At 47.4% G+C, this 21,147-nt stretch overlaps 1 protein-coding gene across 1 annotated transcript; it reads right to left on the bottom strand.

Moving 5' to 3' along the window:
- Window positions 1–1,492: 1,492 nt before the first annotated feature.
- On the bottom strand, window positions 1,493–9,151 carry LOC108941984 (very long-chain acyl-CoA synthetase-like). The gene is made up of 10 exons (XM_018764969.2): window positions 8,562–9,151; window positions 6,828–7,037; window positions 6,486–6,644; window positions 6,082–6,206; window positions 5,482–5,676; window positions 5,128–5,218; window positions 4,600–4,798; window positions 2,637–2,734; window positions 2,365–2,495; window positions 1,493–1,983 (listed from the first exon to the last, which is right to left on the bottom strand). Exons 1-10 carry the CDS (start codon window positions 9,034–9,036, stop codon window positions 1,807–1,809), a joined length of 1,860 nt encoding a protein of 619 aa, XP_018620485.1. The 5' UTR covers window positions 9,037–9,151; the 3' UTR covers window positions 1,493–1,806.
- Window positions 9,152–21,147: the final 11,996 nt, after the last annotated feature.

A 21,147-nucleotide genomic window follows, 5' to 3' on the forward strand; every position in this document is an offset into this window, starting at 1 on the left:
GCAACATGTTATGTAATGAAGGGCTCTATTCTTAAAGGTGTGGTTACGGGAAAACTTTCCAATCCTTTTAATAAAGGGCTGGTCTGAATTATTCCCAATGGAGCTGACTCATTAAATATATTTTGGTCAAGTGGCTTTGTTTAACGCTGCAAAATACGAACACTATGAACCCAGCCTAATCGGTTTTATACACAATGAAACATTGTTAAATTCTCCTTTGACCCTGTTTGAGAGACAAAAATGCCATTTTTGAGTGTGGTCTGTTGAAGCAAATGGAATCATTTGCCAACAGTACAACCCCAAATCAGTCATAAATGACATCTACCAGTCCAAAGCTACCAGTCCTTTGCATATTTTATATATATTTATTTTAAATCAATGTTTATCCCATTTTCCACTAAAAATATCACGACTAATACATCTGTTGTAAATGATCCATAGTCAAACTGACACAGTTTTAAAAACATCTTCACAGCAACTCAAGATTACACTAGTTTAAAATTTGAAATAAGGCACAAGTATTGCTAAAAATCTCAGTCCACTCTAAAAAAATTTAAATGTGTAAAGTACAGTAATGGTGTGCAAACACATCTCTCATTACTATAACATTTGTTCGAGAGCCTGTTGTAATCACAGACAGGGTTTAAATAAATTTCAATTTTAACACAGCACCGCATCAAGAAAACAAAAGACTTTTTCTTCTTCATACCTTGAAAACTCCCCCTCTGTAACCTGAGACAGGATCATTCATAAAGACATTAAGGGGCCTAAGTTGATGTTAGCAGAATTTTTGCTGAGGATTCTCATTTTTGTAATAGACAATGCTCCTCATCTGATTTGGTTTAGAGTTTATGACAGAGCCAAGGACAATCACAGGGCGAGCTAATAATTGATATAAACACACTCAGAGTGGAAAGAATCCAGAATCCAGAGGAGTCTTTGACTTAACAGTAAATGCTTTGACCTGCATTTGAACCTTAAACCATAAAGAAGGCAGTATTCAATGTATAACTGCAAACTATCCTGACCAGGTTAACAAAAAGTCCAGCAGAAAAAAAAATTAACCAGATTCTTTAAGAAAGGTCCACTTTTTGCTCCTGCACTAGGAGACTGCACTAAATACAGAGCTTAAAAAAACTAGAATGATTAAATTTGGGTATGCATTTTTGTCTTTTCACCCTAGGTGAATGTTAAGTACTACATTTACATTTATTTATTTACCAGACACTTTTTCTCCGAAGCGACTCCTAATGAACTCTATGGAGTGTTACCAGCCCACACACCTTATTCACCAAGGTGACTTACACTGCTAGATACACTACTTACAATGGGTCACTCATCCATACATCAGAGGAACACACACTCTCTCTGTCACTCACACACTATGGGTGAACCTGAACCGTATATTTTTTGGACTGTGGGCGGAAACCAGAGCACCCAGAGGAAACTCAGGCAGACACAGGGAGAACATGCAAACTCTACACAGACTGAGGGGGGAAACGAACCCACGCCCTCTCGCAGCACCCAGGCTCTGTGAGACAGCAGAGCTACTTGCTATGCCGCCGTGACGTCCATTTTACTAACATTTAAAGTATTGTGCACTACTAGTTATATCTTCAAGTCTTTATTTACAGAAATTAAAAACTGAGCTGAATTAAAATTTGAACAATAAAAATCAAAAACAATCTTTAAAAGTGTTCAGATATTTTCCCCTGAGATTTATTGGTAACTGAAAACAATTTGTTAAATAAAGATGAGGTTTTATTTATTTTCCATGCTAAGACCCCACTGCATTAAGGTCTCCCTTTACAGTTTAATGTCCCCAGACTCTATAGCGCTGTAAATCTCTGCCGTCATTGGTACGTAGCTCTTTTTTTGTCCATTCAGAAAGTACAGTGGGTCCTCGATGGTCACGGGGTTAAAGCCTTCGTCTACCAGCTTCATTTTTATCTGCTTGTATGTACTAGTGACATCCAGGGAGTTCTGAAAATGAACATGACCGTAAATCACACACACAAACACACACATTTTCAGAACCGCTTGTCCCGTACGGGGTCGCGGGGAACCAGAGCCTACCCGGCAACACAGGGCGTAAGGCCGGAGGGGGAGGGGACACACCCAGGACGGGACGCCAGTCTGTCGCAAGGCACCCCAAGCGGGACTCGAACCCCAGACCCACCAGAGAGCAGGACCTGGTCCAACCCATTGCACCACCGCACCCCCTCTACCGTAAATCACATGTATCAGAAATCAGTCAGAAATTTCTTGACTGGGACAGACTTCTCACTGGTATCTGAGTCCTTATGGAGAATCTTTACAATTAATATGCTCTCCAGTGACAGTGGGGAAATATTGCTCCGGTACCTGAATTCGTATGAAACGGGGCAGGGCGTATTCAGGGAGGTAGTTGACAACATGGCTGAAGGCATCGACGGGGTCAAACTGTTTTCCCTCCTTTATTTTGATGGCTGCCATTCCAGTCCTCCCTTCAAAGCCTTTGAAGAATGTTTTTGACATGTCAACACCCTGATGGCAACAAGTCCACTGATATTCACTGAGGTAAACTAACCACAAGAACCTGTCCTCTACAGCAGTTTAAAAAAGGAGCAACAGCCATCAAAATGAAGATCACTTGCCTGCCACCTTGACTCCATATACAGTAGCCTCCTCAATGTAGTCCACCATGAGGAGAATCTCTGCCACTTCGGTGGTTGCAACATTCTCGCCTTTCCACCTTGGAAATGATGCAGAGAAGATGTGATAGTGTAACCAACAGCAGAGTGACTGTATAGCAGCAAGCCAATATTAACGGTACCATCACTTGAGATTTGTCAGCTGAATGTTGCTAGGGCCAATTCTCCAAGGTACTCTACCGTTTAACCCTTGAACTAATCATTTAAGGCACATTCACAGTTCATACAGAATGTTGCTACACGAGTTGTGTTAGACCTGCTGAAGCGTTCCCACGTACCTCCCCTCCTCGTCTCTCCACATTGGCTTCCTATAGCTGCCCAGATAAAATTCAGGACTCTGGTTATAGCCTACAAAAGCATCAGTAGAACTGCTCCCAGCTTTCTACAACACCTGATCATCCGCTACACCCCAACCAGACCACTACGCTCTTCTACTTCTGCCCGTTTGGTGGTCCCACGCACAAAAGGTCCAAAAGCAAAAGCACGAATGACCTCCCCCTCTCTCAGAACTGCTGAATCTCTGTCTGCATTTAACAAGGGTCTTAAAACTCTCCTCTTCCAGACTCACTGCTCCCATGATCTCTTAAATTCATGTAATATGTAAATGTTCATGCTCTATAAATTTGAGATCATAACTGTTTAACAACAGATAAACCTTCACACAGCTACTTTTTTAATGTAAATGTTTATTAAAAAAAAGGAATTGTCGATATTCAGATAGCCTTTATGTAGCTACTCATGTGATGTACATTAGTTCATATGGTGGAAAGTAACAAACTAACTGTACTTAAGAATCACACATCTGCATTTAAGTCTCTCTTTCTGCTAATGTAATGCACACATTGTATTTGCTATGATATGTACGCCGCTTTGGAGAAAAGTGTCTGCTAAATGAATAAATGTTAATTTAACTTGAATTAAACAGGTAAAATGTCATTTTGGATGAAAGTGACATCTAAGCTAACATAAAATCTTTCCAAGGCTAAAATCCTACATCTCTTAGGAGGTCCATCCACCTGTTCAGAGCTCTCTGCTAGAATGGACAATCCAACTAGGACTGCTGACTTGAGGCTCTGCTCCTTCCAGTACATTGAAGTCGGAACTTGACCCTGTAGATATTTCCTGTATAGTATTTGCAGGTTCCAGCCATATCTTGCTGGTCATAGTGATATCCCACCTGGTCTACTTCAACTCCCTTCTCTCTGGTCTTCCAACCTCTGCCATCAAGCTTCTCCAGCTGATACAGAATGATGTGATATGAGCTATGTTTGGCCTACCAAAGCATTCCCATGTCTCTCTGCTCCTTGTCTTTGTCCACTGGCCTCCTGCACCTGTCCGTGTCCAGTTCAAGTCTCTGGTTACAGCCTAAAAAATGGTTAAATTATCTGCACCCTGGAACCTACAAGCCCTGGTCACTCCTATAGCCTAACAAGAATGTTACACTCCTCCACCTCTGGCTGCTTGTTGGTCCCACTCGTAAGAGGTTCATTTTCAAAAGGCTGTAGGTTCTTGGTTTTGGTTCTGATGTGGTCGCTCTCTCCCTCAGAACTGCTGAACCCCTTTCAACATTCAAGAAGAGACTCAAAACAAATCTCTGTTGTTCTGGTTGCCCAACAGCTATATAAATCTGTATCACACCATCAGTCACTATCACCCTTCTATTCAAATGAGACCCAATTACAAGGGCAGCTATCTGTGCAATGAGAACTGGCAAAAAATGTTAGTGGATTCATCCATAACGTGACTGCATCTAAAGTTCTATCTGTCCTGAAATGCACTTTTGTGTACTCTGACTTACATGTCATGTTGGAGACAATGTGCTAAATGAATAAATGCAAACCTAAACACCATACATCTTAATTCACTAAGGAAAAGTGGAAGTCGCAGGTACGCACGTGACAGATACCTGAAAGTGTCCCCAACTCGATCCTGAAAGTAGAAGAAATTGTCTTCGTCAATTCTCATGAGATCTCCAGTGTTGTAGTAGAGGTCTCCTTTCTGGAACACGTCCTGTAGCTGCTTCTCTTTGGTCTGCTGGGGGTTGCGGGCATAGCCATTAAAGGGAGAACGGCTGCTTATTTTTGCCACCAACAGTCCGGTTTCACCTGCAAAAGAGAATCTTTAAAGACCTTGACCCTCTCAACTTGGTTTAAGAAGAGTGAAGAACTTTTATTTCGTTCCTGTCTCACATGGGTTTACGCCCTGCCTTAGAATTACTGAATCCAAGAAGGTCTCAAAACGTGTTTCCTTCAGTCCTATTTCTTTCCTAATAGCTACATAAATTTGTATTACATCATGTCATGCCCGTCTTGCTCGTCTTTACTATTTGACTCAAGTTACTCTTGTAAAGTAGGCCAGCAAAAATGGGGATGTCAAACTGTGCTTTGACAATCTTACGTTTGTCTATAGTTCTGGATGCAGTTATCTCACTCACCTTTGGAGACCTCCAAGCAGAGGCCCTCCGAGTTCCTCACAGGCTCCTGCTTCTCTGCATCATATTTAATAAGTGCGTAGGGGAACAGTTTCTATAAAACATTTAGGCATGGGTCTCAAACTCAGTTCCCCTCATGTGTGCTGTTCTAAACTGTTAGTATAATAATTTGGACACTTCTGACATAAAAAAACATGAGATTGGCAATAATTTTTCCATACATTTGGGAATTACTTAAATTAAATACTGTGTTTCTGGAAAAAGACTACTTTGTTCAAATAGGCCAGAGGAATAAGTTAACACAAAAACATATGAGGGATATGTTCACCAAATAGTGGACAGCTGGTGCAGCCTTACCTTATGGAGGTATATCATGCGTCCTACTGAGCCAGGTTTCCCACTCATGTTCATGAATCCAATGTTACCCTCTGTGGCAGCGTACAGTTCCCTGATTTTGATATCGCCAAATCGATGAAGAAACTCTTTCCAAACATCAGCTCTGATGCCATTGCCAACGGCAAGTCTCACTTTGTGGTCCCGGTCATTATCTTTCTGTAAGGGACATTCCTTTTTTTTTTACTTAAAAGGTTCACACACTGAAGTAATAATGCTTTGGTCCTTGGGACTATGCCACATGAACCAATCCCCCCCCCCAAAAAAAAAAAATATATATATATAAAAAATATAAATGTATATAATTTGACAGTCAACAACCCCTGGACATTCTCAGGATCCTAAGTGATAAACCATTGGAATTAATTACCTTCTCTTCAAACCTGTTTGTTTAAGACAACAAAATAAGCACAATTCCCAGGCGGGAAGAAATCAGTTTAAATTCTTTCCTTCCAACATACACTGAAATAGACGCTAAGTAGACAGAGTTAGTTAATATTTTATGGATATGACTCCAGTTGTCATCATAACAGTACCATTAAACTTGAAGGGTAAGCCTGTCACCTTTGGTGTGTTGCAGAGGTAGCGCATTATTTCACCAATGTACTGGATCACTGTAACATTGTGTCGCCGGCAGTCATCCCAGAACTGTGAGGCTGAGAACTTGCGCCGCAGAACAATCGTTATTCCTTAAAGAAGGAAGCAGCGTGTTATTTCTCTCTGTTAGAAGTAGCAGGCTAGAAGTACAGCACATTTTCATTTGACTGACGGCAAGTTTTCAAACATACTCAAAGAAGTCAAACGATTCATCACTAAAGGGAGTTTGCAATTGTTTGAGCCTAAGAAGTGATCATGATAAGTCAGAAACATGATATTCTTTTTTAATACTGTTTAATAATCTGTTGCAAATCACTGAGTTTGAACTCCAGAACATCAACATTGTTTATGAATATCCAAGGAATTCTCACCCCTTTCAATGGCGCATGTCACACCGATGAATAATCCCGAAGCGTGGTAGAGCGGGAGATTCACGTAGATTACATCCTGAGAGGTCACTCCGGCATTGGACAGGATGACCGAAGCCACCCAAACTCGCTCCTGTGAGATCATGGCAGCTTTCGGGAGACCTTGGTCGAAGTAGGGGCACAACGTACTGTGTTAAGCAGTAGAGGGTCATCAGAGGCTCATCAGCCGCAAGCAACTGATACCACCTGTAGACCTTCTTAATATGACACAGTTAACACAGTTCATTTATTCAGGACCCTTACAGGTTTTATGCCAAAAACCCGCATTACGTCTACTTCGCCTACCTGTTGTCCCTGAGGTGTAGATGTACACCGCAGCACTTTTTGCTGTGATATTTGACCTCAAGGCAGTGGACAGCGGATCATCTGAAGCCTGGTTGATCTTGTCCTGAAAACTCTCAATGCCCTCAGTGTCACTTTGCTCAGCGAGAACGAGAACTTTGACATTCTGCTCTCTCAAAGCTGGGAGAATTTCCTTCACTGCGTCTTTCAGCTCTGGTGAGGAAGTGGTACCAAGTTAGCACATAGAGGGCAAGTACATGACCCTGAAATATACCATACAGTGCATCAGACTTGCAATCTGAAGGTTCCTGATTTGAATCCCACCCTGACTATAGTATACACACACACACACACACACACACACACACACAATGTCTACAACTGCTAGCCCTGAGCAGGGTTGCGGTCAACCAGAGCCTAGCCCGGCAGGGCACAAGGCTGGAGGGGGAGGGGGCACACCCAGGATGGGATGCCAGTCTGCCGCAAGGCACCCCAAACAGGGCTCGAGCCCCAGCCGTGGCAGAGAGCAGGACCCGGCCAAGCCCGCGGCACCACAGCATCCCCCCCCCAAATATAGCACTCTTGACAAATTACATACACACACATTGACAGAAACCGGTTGCCCCGAGTGGGGCCGCGACAAGCCAGAGCCTAACCAGCCAGCACAGAGCACAAGGCTAGGAGGGAGGGGACACACCCCAGACGAGACACCAAGCTGTCGGAGGACACCCAAGCAGGACTCGAACCTCAGCCCCACCAGAGAGCAGGCCTGAGCCAAACCCACTGCACTGCTGTACCACTGCGCCCCCCCCCCGACTATAGAAATCTTGACAAATATATGCGTTAGGAATATCACTCTCTATAATCGATAAAGCACTGTAACATTGCTCATGTAACATAACATAGAACCTTAGACAAAAGCATCAGGTAGATAAAAGTTACATGTATTTATTTAGTTGACACTTTTTTCCAAAACAGCTTAGATTGCATAATCTAATGCATATTTAATGCAGTTAGGTCATTCTTACTCCAGCACCCGAGGGTATGCACCTTTTGTTTATTCAGTTACATTCATTTATTTAGCAGACACATTTCTCCAAAGCGACTTCCAATGAACTCTATGTCACTCTATTGTTATCAGCCCACACACTTTATTCACCGCAGTGACTTACACTGCTAGATACACTACTTACAATGGGTCACTCATCCATACATCAGTGGAAGCGTGTCTTTGGACCATGGGAGGAAACCAGAGCACCTGGAGGGAACCCACACAGATGAAAGGAGAACACGCAAACTCCACACAGACGGAGCGGGGATCTAACCCACGTTCTCTTGCACCCCCCAGGCGCTGTGAGACAGCAGCGCGATTCTCTGTGCCACCTATTTAGCTGACATGTTCCTCCAAAGCCACTTACAATGTTAAGGTACAATTATTGAGCAATTTATAATATTCAGGCAGGTAAGTAATTTTACTAGAGCAATAATAGAGGGTAAAGTACTATAGCCAGAGGTGGGGATCGAACCTGTGACCCATGGCATGGGTCCAAAGACATCAGCGCTAACCTCCAGATGTCCCATCCTAGAGGTGATATTTGAATGTAGGTCCTAAGTGCAGTCTCTAAACAGGTGGGCTACGGGTAAAACCCATTTTGAGCAGCGATACCTAATCAGAACGCCTAACTGGAAACATGTGCGCGCGCCAAGTCTGCAGAAGGACACCCGACCCGTTCTCACCTTGGCTCAGCACGAGCGCGCGCGCATCGCAGCAGGAGAAGCAGTGCATCAAGGACTTGGATCTGATGTTGTAGTTGAGCAAAGCAGCGGTGCAGCCCAGCTTCCCCAGGGCCAGCCACATGAACACGTAGCTGGGTTCGTTTCCCATGAACAGGGCCACCGTGTCGCCCTCCTCGAGACGCGCACGTGCCTGCAGCGCTCTGGCCACCCTGTTGCTCTCCCTGTCCGCGTCCAGGTAGGTGTAGGTTCGACCCTCAAAGACGATGAAAGGTTTGTCGGGCTTTTTCTTCACCTGGTCAAGAAAGTATTCCAGAAGAGTGTAGAAGGGCTTCTTCCTTTGGTATCTTGACATCTTGACTGCATTGCCAATGATCCGGACAATGTAGAGGGCATCGGGTATGAGGTAAGGGAAGAAGTGCTGCGCGAGAACAGGGAGGAAGAGCAAGCTGGCCAACACGGTGAAGAGCACATACATGACGGACCTCTGGAGAGGAGACTGGCAGAGGTGTGTTCGTGCAGAGCAGATTTCCTCACACTCCTTGCAGTCCTAAGAAAAACACTGTATTTTACCATCCCTCTTTCTGGCTCGGCGAAGCGAAGGCGGGGTTGCCACGTGTTGCGCGGATTTTTAATAACTCCGCGGTATCGACCCTTGATTCTCATCTTTTTTTAATCAACGAATCTTGAAAGGCTGTTTTTTTTTTTAGTTCCCAAGAATCGTAAAGGTACTCATGCAGTCTCATCATGCACCAATCATAAGTGGTGTTTATCATGGTCATTTCAATTGCTCAGCTTTACACAACTTGCCAGTCTTAATTAAATATACTGTTTTGAAAAACAAAGTATTTCTATTATGACTCTTCATATACCACAGATGAACGTTAATTCTGAAATACATATTATCACATTTTCACTGAAATATCATTACCCTAATGCATCTCGTTTAAATATCTATAATCAAATGCATATTTTTTTCACAATAACTTTTACAGCAACCCCAAATCACATTTTGCTAAAAAAAAAACAAATAACGCACGAATACTGATTTTAAAAAGTAAAATCATAGTGTTAGGACACGTGTAGTACAATTAAATTTGTTCAAGTAAATGAATAAACTGAAAGTTTGATTCTTTCATTATGCCTCATCATGAAGACAAGATATTACTCTATCAGTTCTTCCACTTCAGCGTCGAAGCGCAACTCTAGTACATTTTTTTAAACGGAGTTTTTGTGTCAATCTGGCAACCAGATGTTCCAACGCGCGAGCGAACCGCAGGCAGCTCCATCCGAAGTCTCTGTTCCAGAAGGTGGAGTTGTGTTTGCGAAACGAGCGCTGATGAATAGTGACGTCACGGATGCGCTCGTGACCCCGGGAGCACAAAAGAAAAGAGTGTTAGAACTGCGCGTTTGTCACGAGCCGTTGTTTTCCAGCACTTCAGCAGTGTGCGGCACGCTGCCAGTCGGACCCGTCGCCCTTTCTCTCATACTACTTAACTCTTAACATCTCGTTTTCCAACCATTGCTAAGGTGTTAAAATTATAAATAATATTTATATGTAATTTCGCACTTGCCTCCCTATGAAATTAGAAAAAAACATTCCGTTTGTTTGAAACTTTATTGAAAATAAGCAGATTAATTGTTCAAATATTTGTCATTTTGCCATACAAAAAAGTAAGCAGTGTAAGAAATGAACCCAAAATTTTGGAAAAAGAATTGAAAAGGGTACAGTTAGCCTTCTTCCCGGTTTGAACCCAGCCTTGGGATGTTGGCATGGTCCTCTGGTGTTTTACTTCCTTCCTCCCACACAACATTCCTCTGAAGTGTGTACTCAGTTTTCACTAACATGTAACCTTCTTTATGACTGTAAGTACAGGTGTGCTTGAAGTGATTGACATGTATCTGGCACTCCCTAAAAAGGCTGGCATCTCTTTTAATCTGGGAGGGTTTGTTAGTGATAAAAATAATATTCCTGGTCCCCAAATTGTCAGATGCCCACAATCCACCTCCACATATGAATTTTGAATCGGTGACCTCCAATGGAACCTTGTCCCATTTGTATACTGTGTTAGGCCCTGTCTTTATATTACCAGACTCACTTATGGAAAACAAGTAACAGGTTATCATTAGTAATTTGTTGTTTAGGTGTTATTTATCCTTTCAGCATTTCATCCATTTGTGCAGCTGGGTATTTTTTTACCATCCTTAAGGTATCTTACACAAAGATACAAGGTGTGTGGTGTGAGGTTTGATCCAGCAACACTGAGGTTACAACACCATTTTTTTCTCAATTATTTTTTCCTGCTGCATATTTGTTATTCTCACTGTTCCATAAAACTATCCAAGTGATTCTGATGTGTTGCAACAATAAAACCAGTTATTCAGTGTGTTTCACAACTTTCTTAATAAGTAGTAGCACTACGATGGTTTGAGTCCTACCTATCTGAAAGATCCTATCAAGTGGTCTGGCGGAGCTCTCGTTCTTCTCCTCTGCCTCTCTCAACTGGTGTCCTGCAGGGCTCGGTACTGGGTCCTCTTCTCTTCTCGATCTACACCTCCTCCCTCAGCCCCATGATAGCCTCCCATGGATTCAAATACCACTGCTATACTAATGATACCCAGCTCTTCCTCTTCTTTCCACCTGAAGCGTCAGACATTTCCAAACGCATTGCTGCCTGCCTGTCGGACATCTCTGCATGAATGTCTGATCTCCAGCTCAAAGTCTCCAAAACAGAGATTCTTCACCTCCCAGCTGACCTGTCCTCCTGTCATAATCTATTGATCAAACTGGACAACTCACTCATTTTGCCAACTCCTCGGCTAAGAGTTTGGGAAAGATGATTGATTCAAGTCTATCTTTTTCTCAGCACATCAAAGCCACAACCCGGAGCTGCAGATGCATTCTGTATAATATCTGTAGGATCTGCCCTTACCTCACAACTGACTCTGCGCAACTTTTTGTCCAGGCCATGGTGACACCCCGTCTGGGCTACTGCAACTCTCTCTTGTCTGGCCTTCCTGCTACTGCCATCAAGCCTCTACAGCTGATACAGAACACACATGCCCAAGTTGTATTTGACTTATGAAGCGTTCCCATGTATCTCCTCTACTCATTTCTCTGCACTGTCTTCCTATAGCAGCCCGGATCAAAGACCATGGTTATTGCCCACAAATCTATCAATAGAATTGCTCCTAGCTATTTGCAAGACTTGATCAACCACTACATCCTAACCAGACTGCTACGCTCTTCCACATCTGCCCACTTAGTGGTTCCACGTACGAAAGGTAAAGCACAAAGGTTCTCGGTTCTGGCACCGTTGTGGTGGAACGACCTCCCTCTCACTCACAACTGCTGAATCTCTGTCCACATTTACAAAGGGTCTTAAAACTTACCCTTTCCAGACTCACTTCGCTCATGATCTCTTAAGCTCCTGCACACATTGTCGGAAACCGCCTGTCCTAAGTGGGGCCCAACTCGGCAACACAAGGCGCAAGGCTGGAGGGGGAGGGGACACACCCCGGACGGGACACCAGCCCGTTGCAAGGCAACGAAAGCTGGACTTGAACCCCAGACCCACCAGAGAGCAGGACCCGGTCAAATCCGCTGTGCCACTGCACCCCTCTTTTTCTTAAGTTCATGTAAGTTGTAAATGTTCATGCACTATTACTTTAAGATCATGCCCGGATAAACCTGTACACAGCTACTCCTGAGGGACTTAGGGTCAGGGGACAGGGAACAGGAACACAGGCGATAGCACAGGAGAGCACAGATGTGGGTGAGTGGATGGCTCGAAGAGGTTTGGCGATCTGGGCGGTTCAGCATCATCATTTTATGCTCAATCTCCTTGATCAGCCACAGGTGTGTTGGGTCATTGCGAGGCCCTGAACGTGACAGTACCCCTCCATACGAGCGACACTGGCTGCTCTACATCCCCTGGGGTGGCAACCCTGTGGCCTGGGTGCCGGCCAGTCCATGTGGTCCCTGTGAAAATCAGAAACAAGGGCAGGACCCAACACATCCTGTGCTGGCACCCAGTACTGCTCTTTTGGACTGTATCCCTCCCAGTCTACAAGATACTTTAATTCCCTTCGCCTGCGGCGGGAGTCCAGGAGTTCCCGGACAACATAAGCTGGGCCCCCATCAACCTGCAATGGTGGGGGTGGTGCCGCAGCCACGGGTGGTTAGTGAAAGGACACAGCACACGGCTTCAGGAGAGACACATGAAAGGTCAGATTCACCCGCAAATGTGGAGACAACTGGAGCCTATAGGTGACTGGGGTAACACGGCAAAGCACTTGGAACACACCGATATAACAAAGGCTGAGTTTCTTAGCTCGAAACTTCAACCAGAGATCCTGCATGGACAACCACACTTGCTGACCCGGCAAAAAAGGAGAGCAAATACCGGTGGTGGTCCGCTTGTTGTTTGTACCTATGGGTACAGTGTTGGAGGTGGTCCCGAACAGCTCGTCAGGTCTCTGCACTGTCCTTATACCAGGTGACCAGTATGTCACTTGAGCTGGGGTGCTAAGGGAACAAAGGGAGTTGATAACCTAACACACAGGGCTGTGGGGAGCTTGGAGAGAGGGACAAGATGGCAGGCTTTGGAAAACCGGTCGATCACTGTAAACACTGTGGTCTTACCTTCCGATGTTGAAAGATCCACGAGTAAGTCAAGGGCCACATGGGACCAGAGACGGACTGGGATGGGCAGGGGTTTGAGGAGCCCTACTGGCTTCTTAGTCACTGTCTTTTCCTGGGCGCAGGTGACATATGCACTAACGTAGTCCAAAACGTCTTCTCGAATGGATGGCCACCAGAATTGTTTGTGGAGAAGGGAGAGTGTTCTGCTGAGATCAGGATTACCTGCTGCTGGGGAATCATGGGACCGCTTCAGGAGTATCGGTTGTATACTGGGGGGTATGTATTGTTTCCCTGTTGGTGTCTCGGGGGTCCAGGTTTGGTCTCTTGCGCACTCTGCAAGTCCTGGGTGAATTGCCACTGCACAGGGGCAATCACAGTCCCAGGGCAGAATGAGTTCCGAGGTAGTACAGCACCTACCCCTTTAATGGAAGCATACACCTCGACGACAAAGGGCAATGTTGGGTCTGGGTGGCGGAGAACAGGAGCAGAGGAGAATCTCTCACTTAGGCCCTCAAAGGCATCTTGTTCTGGTTTGGTCCAGTTGAGGCGGGTGCCCTTACCCTCTGTGAGCGCAGTGAGTGGGGCGGCCATGGAACTGTAACCCCGGATGAACCTCCTATAGAAGTTCGCAAACCCCAGGAACCTCTGCAAGGCCTTCACGGTCCTTCACGGGGCCACTTCATCACCACTCGGACCTTCCTGGGGTCCATGGCCACCCCCTCCTTGCTCAGGATGAAGCCGAGGAACGCCATCCGCTCCTGATCAAATAGACCCTTCTCCGCTATAAGAAACAAGTGGTGGCGCAACAGACGCTGGAAACCCTCTCTTACCTGTCCATTGTGCTGTTCCTTGGACCTGGAATAAATGAGAATGTCATCCAGTTTCACCAGGGCTCTGTTGTTTACCAGGTCTCCCAACACATGGGTCACAAAAGCCTGGAACACACTGGGTGAGTTGGCTAGGCCAAATAGCATCACAAGGTACTCATAATGGCCCACGGTAGTGCTGAAGGCTGTCTTCCACTCAACCCCCTCTCGTATCCACACCTTGTACACGCTGTGGAGATCCAATTTGGTAAACACCTGTGCCCCATGTACTTGCTCGAGCATAGCGATGATTGGGGTAAAGGATGTGGATATTTGACCGTGATACTATTGAGTCCCCGATAGTCTATACATGGACATAGGCCCCCATCTTTCTTGCTGATGAAAAAGAACCCAGCAGAGGCCAGAGAAGTCGAGGGACAAATAATGCCTGCTGCTAATGCTTTGATTATGTACTGCTGCATGGCCTCCTGTTCCAGGAGTGACGGGGATAGACCTGGCCTCGGGGAGGTGTCGTACCTGGAAGGAGGTCAGTCGTGCAATTCCAGGGTCGGTGTGGGGGTAGCGCTGCTGCTTCTTCCTTGCTGAAGACCTCCCCAAGATCATGATATTCAGCAGGAACCACTACCTGTTGTGGGTTCTCAGCGCACTCCACCAAGGTGACTCTGCAGGGTACGGACTGACAGTCCTTACTGGACTGGGACTCCTACGTGACCAGTTTCCCCTTAATCCAGCAAAACACCAGGTCGTGCTGTACCAGCCAGGGAAAACCCAAGATGATGGGGTTGTCTGGAGACTTAATCAAAAAGAACCCAAGCTCCTCCTGATGACAAACCCCTACTCCAAGGCGTAACGGGACTGTGCAGGCATCTACAACCTCGGTCCCTAGAGGTTGTCCATCCAAGGAACTGACTCTTAACGTAATGTCACATGCCTTCCTGGGTACCTGTCGAGCTTCTGCGAATCCAATATCTATAAAGCACCCTGCTGCACCTGAATCTACCAGTGCCTGCATACTGACCTGATTATCCCCCCATGCAAGAACCACCAGAAGCATTAACTGTGTGCTCACAAGGCGAGGACAACTAACCTTATGTCCAGGTCGGGTCGGGTAGGCTGCGTGGAAATGACTGGAGCTGCCGCAATATAAGCACAAGCGATCCCTGAACCGGTGCTGTCCCTCTTCAGGGGTCCAGACGCCCCTACCCGACCTGCATGGGTTCTGGCACTTCTCCGGCGACTCGAGGAGTCGGAGACCACGGTCTGGGTCAGGGTTCTCGGTACTGGGATAAGTTTTCTATGGCCATCGCTCTTTTGATGAACCAAGCCAGGGTCCAGTTTTCCACTCGGTACCTGAACTCGACCAGGATTTGACGGCTCAGCCTGTGCTGAAAACTCGCCAAGAGGTATGCCTCATTCCACCCACTCTGCTCATCCAGGGTGTGGAACTCCAGAGAGTAGTCAGCCACTGAGCGCTCCCCCTGCTGGATCTGCTTCAGATGATTACTGGCGTCGCATGCAGACAGGGGGTGGCCAAAGACTGCAATGAAGTGCTTCTTGAACCCTAAGTTGGTGGTCGGGGAGCTTCTCTCCCATGCAACTGTGGCTCACTTGAGCACCGGGCCAGTCAGTAGTGTGAGGATGTACGTTATCTTGCTTTCAGCAGTCTGGTAAACGTTAGGCAGTTTGGAAAATCTGAGCTCACATTGCATGAAGAAGCCCTGACAATGAGCCGGAGTACCGTCATAGCACTCTGGGGTAGCTAGGCACGGGTCTTGGTCCAGGACATGCTGTGCAGACTGCACTGCTGTTGCACGCTCTGGGGTCTCGTGCAAATCCACCACTCCCTTTTCTTGCTGGACTTGAACCAGTTCCTGAAACACAGGGTCTGCTCGTGGGAGCCTAACAGTGCGCCCTGAAACGAGAGCGCCTGTTGCAGGCGGTTCATTACTGCTGGGTCCGAAGGTAAGGCGAAACCTTCTGTCATGGTTGCAAGGAGGCGACGGACCCAAGTGCGGTTGCACTGTTTTCCTTTGCTGTCAGACCGACAAAGGACAGGCGGAGAGAATTGTCAACAACAGGCAGGGTTCACCGATAAGCGAATGTCGAAGTAGAAACGAGAATCTGAAAACCGTAATCCAGGAATGAAGTGAAAAGATCAAAACACCAGGAAATCATCGGGACAGGGACTCAGGGTCAGGGGACAGGGGACAGGAACACAGGCGATAGCACAGGAGAGCACAACTGTGGGGGAAGAGATGGCTTGAAGAGGTTCGGCAATCTCAGCAGTTCAGCGTCGTCCTTTGATGCTCCATCTCCCTGATCAGCCACAGATGTGTTGGGTTGTTGTGAAGCTGTGGACATGACAAAGTGATTCTGATGTGCTGTAACGATTAAAGTTTTAATGCATGTATTCGTATGATGAAAATTGGTTCATATGGTGGAAAGAAACTAACTGTACTTAAGATTCATGCATCTGCATCTTTCTGCTAATGTAATGCACACATTGTATTTTCTATGAGATGTATGTTGTTTTGGAGAAAAGCATCTGCAAAATGAATTAATGTAATGTAATGTAATGTATGTAAATGTGTTACTTGAAAAGACTGAAAATATGGAAACATTTTGACCCTGAGCCCCCACACTATGTATATGGACATATTTAGCAATTTTTTACTATACTGTCTCTACCTGTAATCTGTTGTGACACTGCGCTGTTCATAAAACCAATAAATAACTAAATAAAATAATGACTCAAAATAACAAATTTATGTTTATTGTTAAAGTTTGGAGGAGGGGCGCGGTGGCGCAGTGGGTTGGACCGCAGTCCTGCTCTCCGGTGGGTCTGGGGTTCAAGTCCCGCTTGGGGTGCCTTGCGACGGACTGGCGTCCCGTCCTGGGTGTGTCCCCTCCCTCTCTCCAGCCTTACGCCCTGTGTTGCCGGGTAGGCTCCGGTTCCCCGTGACCCCGTATGGGACAAGCGGTTCTGAAAATGTGTGTGTGTGTTAAAGTTTGAACAGTGAATGCTTTTCTTGTGTCAGTCCCTCGAAACACAAGTTTTATCAGATTTATTTAATACCAAGAATAAAAAATAACAATTAACACTGGTCTTCTGAGGTAACTGATGCAATGGGGAACAGGAAACATGGGCCAATTCTCTCCACCTACTCCACCACCTTTATCATGTCTTTCTGCATCATCACAACCAACACAACATTTTTCACAGGTAGTCCTTCACTTGTGACATATGCAACTTACGACGGCCGTACAATTAACCTTATTATATTAGATTCTATTATATTTGGTAATGTCTGAGCAGGACTGCTCCATCAGCTGTACTGTAACATCGTCTGACTGTGCTGCCATAGGCTTGTCTGTTATTGTCTGGGCCTCAGTGTTTGCCTGTCTAGCGGAGACTACAAAATGTTTACAAAACATATCCTTTGGGACTTAAAATGACTAGCAAACTAAAAAGTGGGTATTCTGGTGGTGCTGAAAAGAAAAAGCAAATGTAAATGAAAATAATAGTGCAGCATGAAAAAAATGTAATACTGTACATTATTATTATTATTATTATTATTATTATTACCAATTATGGAAACCGTCGGTTTTGAGAGACCATGGCATGTATGCACAGGATCAGGGAGCACTAACAGAACAGCACTTGGTGTGTCTGTAAAGTTCCACACGGAAAAGGCAGTTTCTCTGGCAACTGGCACATTGGAAAATGCTGTTGCCTGTTGTGGACTGTAATGCTTTTCGCTGTGCTCTCCTCTATGCTGCTGCTTGGTTCAGCACAGCCTCCCTCCTTTTAGAACCTACTGCCTCCTGCAGGCACAGTCACTAGCACTGTCACGCCCACATACTCAAGCTAAGCAGCCACACTTGATGCTAATTAACACGGCCAGGGATAAAGGCAGCACCATTCCTGCATCCCCCTCTGCGAACCGCCACCTTACCGAGGTGGAGGGGTTTGAGTGCCTGAATGATCTCAGGAGCTATGTTGCCTGGGGCTATACGCCCCTGGTAGGGTCTCCCAAGGCAAACAGGTCCTGGGTGACAGACGAGACAAAGCGCAGTTCAAAATCCCCTTATGACTATTAAATCAAGGATCTCGTTCACCCCGCCCGGTATGGGGTCACCGGGGCCCCACCCTGGAGCCAGGCCTGGGGGGGCTCGCATGCGAGCGCCTGGTGGCCAGGTCTGTGCCCACGGGGCCTGGCCGGGCTTAGCCCGAAGCCAAGACGTGGAGCCGCTCTTCGGTGGGCTCACCACCTGCTGGAGAGGACATAAGGGGCCGGTGTGTTGTGATTTGGGCAGTGGTCGGAGCCGAGTGCCCGGTCGACCCAAACCTCGGACGCCAACTCTGGCTTTTGGGACTTGGAATGTCACCTCACTGGCGGGGAAGGAGCCTGAGCTAGTGCAGGAGGTTGAGAGATACTGTCTAGATATAGTCGGGCTCACTTCCACTCACAGCTTGGGTTCTGGAACCACTCTTCTCGACCAAGGATAGACTCTCCACTATTCTGGCGTTGCCCAGGGTGAGAGGTGGCGGGCGGGTGTGGGCTTATTAATAGCCCCCCAGTTCAGCCGCCATGTGTTGGAGTCTAACCCTGCGACCATAAAGTCTCTGGCGCCTGTCGCGGCGGCAATCCCCGAACACGGTGGTGGACACCGGAGGTAAGGGATGCCGTCAAGCTGAAGGAATTCTATCGGGTCTGGCTGGCTCATAGGACTCCTGAAGCAGCTGATGGGTACCGGCGGGCCAAACGGAGCGCGGCTCTGGCAGTCGCCGCGGCAAAAACTCGGGCCTGGGAGGAGTTCGGTGAGGCCATGGAGGAAGACTTTTGGTCGGCCTCAAAGAGATTCTGGCAAACCGTCCGGTGACTCAGAGGGGGGAAGCAGTGTTCCGCCAACACTGTTTACAGTGGAAGTGGTGCACTGCTGACCTCAACTGAGGATGTCCTTGGGCGGTGGAAGGAGTACTTTGAGGATCTCCTCAATCCCTCCGACACGCCTTCCGTAGAGGAAGCTGAGGCCGGGGACTCGGAGGGGGACTCGTCCATTACCCTGGCTGAAGTTGCTGAGGTGGTCAAAAAACTCCTCGGTGGCAAGGCTCCGGGGGTGGATGAGATCCGCCCCGAGTTTCTCAAGTCTCTGGATGTTGTGGGGCTGTCTTGGCTGACACGCCTCTGCAGCATCGTGTGGAGTTCGGGGACGGTGCCTCTGGACTGGCAGACCGGGGTGGTGGTCCCTCTTTTTAAAAAGGGGGACCGGAGATTGTGTTCCAACTATAGGGGATCACACTCCTTAGCCTCCCTGGGAAAGTCTATGCCGGTGTACTGGAGAGGAGAATCCAACCGATAGTCGAACCTCGGATCCAGGAGGAGCAATGCAGTTTTCGCCCTGGCCGTGGAACACTGGACCAGATCTATACCCTCACTAGGGTGTTGGAGGGTTCGTGGGAGTTTGCCCAACCAGTCCATCTGTGTTTTGTGACCCTGGAGAAGGCATTCGACCGTGTCCCTCGTGGCATCCTGTGGGGGGTACTTCGGGATTATGGGGTTCAGGGCTCGTTGCTACGTACTGTTCGTTCCCTGTATGACCGGAGCAGGAGCTTGGTTCGCATTGCCGGCAGTAAGTCAGACCTGTTCCTGGTGCATGTTGGACTCCGCCAGGGCTGCCCTTTGTCACCGATTCTGTTCATTATCTTTATGGACAGAATTTCTAGGCGCAGCCAGGGAACGGAGGGTGTCTGTTTTGGTGGCCGCAGGATCTTGTCTCTGCTTTTTGCGGACGATGTGGTCCTGTTGGCTTCACTGAATCAAGACTTACAGCGTGTACTGGAGAGGTTTGCAGCCGAGTGCGAAGCGGCGGGGATGAGAATCAGTACCTCCAAATCCGAGACCATGGTCCTCAGTCGGAAAAAGGTGGATTGCCCCCTCCAGGTTAGGGGGGAGTTGCTCCCTCAAGTGGAGAAGTTTAAGTATCTCGGGGTCTTGTTCACGAGTGAGGGAAAAATGGAGCGGCAGGTTGACAGACGGATCGGTGCGGCATCCGCAGTAATGCGGTCATTGTACCGGTCTGTTGTGGTGAAGAAGGAGCTGAGTCGTAAGGCGAAGCTCTCAATTTACTGGTCGATCTACGTTCCTACCCTCACCTATGGTCATGAACTCTGGATCATGACCGAAAGAATGAGATCGCGGATACCAGCTGCAGAAATGAGTTTCCTCCGCAGAGTGGCTGGGCGCACCCTTAGGGATAGGGTGAGGAGCTCAGTCACCTGGGAGGAGCTCAGAGTAGAGCCGCTGCTCCTCCGCATCGAGAGGAGCCAGTTGAGGTGGCTCGGGCATCTGTTCCAGATGCCTCCTGGACGCCTCCCTGGGGAGGTGTTCCGGGCTTGTCCCACTGGGAGGAGGCCTCGGGGCAGACCCAGGACACGTTGGAGAGACTACATCTCCCAGCTGGAGGAGGTTTGCGGGGAGAGGGAAATCTGGGGGGCTCTGCTTAGACTACTGCCCCCGCGACCTGGTCCCGGATAAGCGGAGGAAGATGGATGGATGGATGGATGGCATTCCTGCACCAGGTTGGGAATTACAATGCCTACCTGCTCGGCTTGTATGTCCAGCGCTCTACTCCCTATACCTTGTTAATCGTTCCCGTTTCCCCTGGCTTTCGACCCCTGCTTGTTTATCTGTGTACTGAGTGTTGCCTTGTCCCTAAAATGATGTCTGAGTCTTGGAATACCCACGCCTGTCCCTGACCACCGTTTTTGTCTGCTCCTGTGTTTTGTGCGGAATAAACACACCTGCACTTGGGTCCCAAAACCTACCTCCTGTCTCTGGGTCTTGGCGCTGAAGATTCCACCGTCTTATGGACCCAGCAGAGTTGGAGCGCCTGCAAAAGGGGGTGTTTGTGCACGGGGTTCTGCTCAGCTCCCGCGAGCAGACTCTGCGGCAGATCCTGGAAACCCTCCAGGGCCTAGTACAAGCGCAGCTAGTCCCTGGACCTGCCCAGGGGAACGCCCCTGAGATGGCGGCGGTTGCTGGGAACGCTTCTGTCGCCACTTCCGCAGCGCTTCCCATGTCATCAGAAGCCGCCTCGATTATGCCTGCGACAG

Source organism: Scleropages formosus, chromosome 7, assembly GCF_900964775.1.
Source record: "Scleropages formosus chromosome 7, fSclFor1.1, whole genome shotgun sequence".
Classification (NCBI taxonomy): domain Eukaryota; kingdom Metazoa; phylum Chordata; class Actinopteri; order Osteoglossiformes; family Osteoglossidae; genus Scleropages; species Scleropages formosus.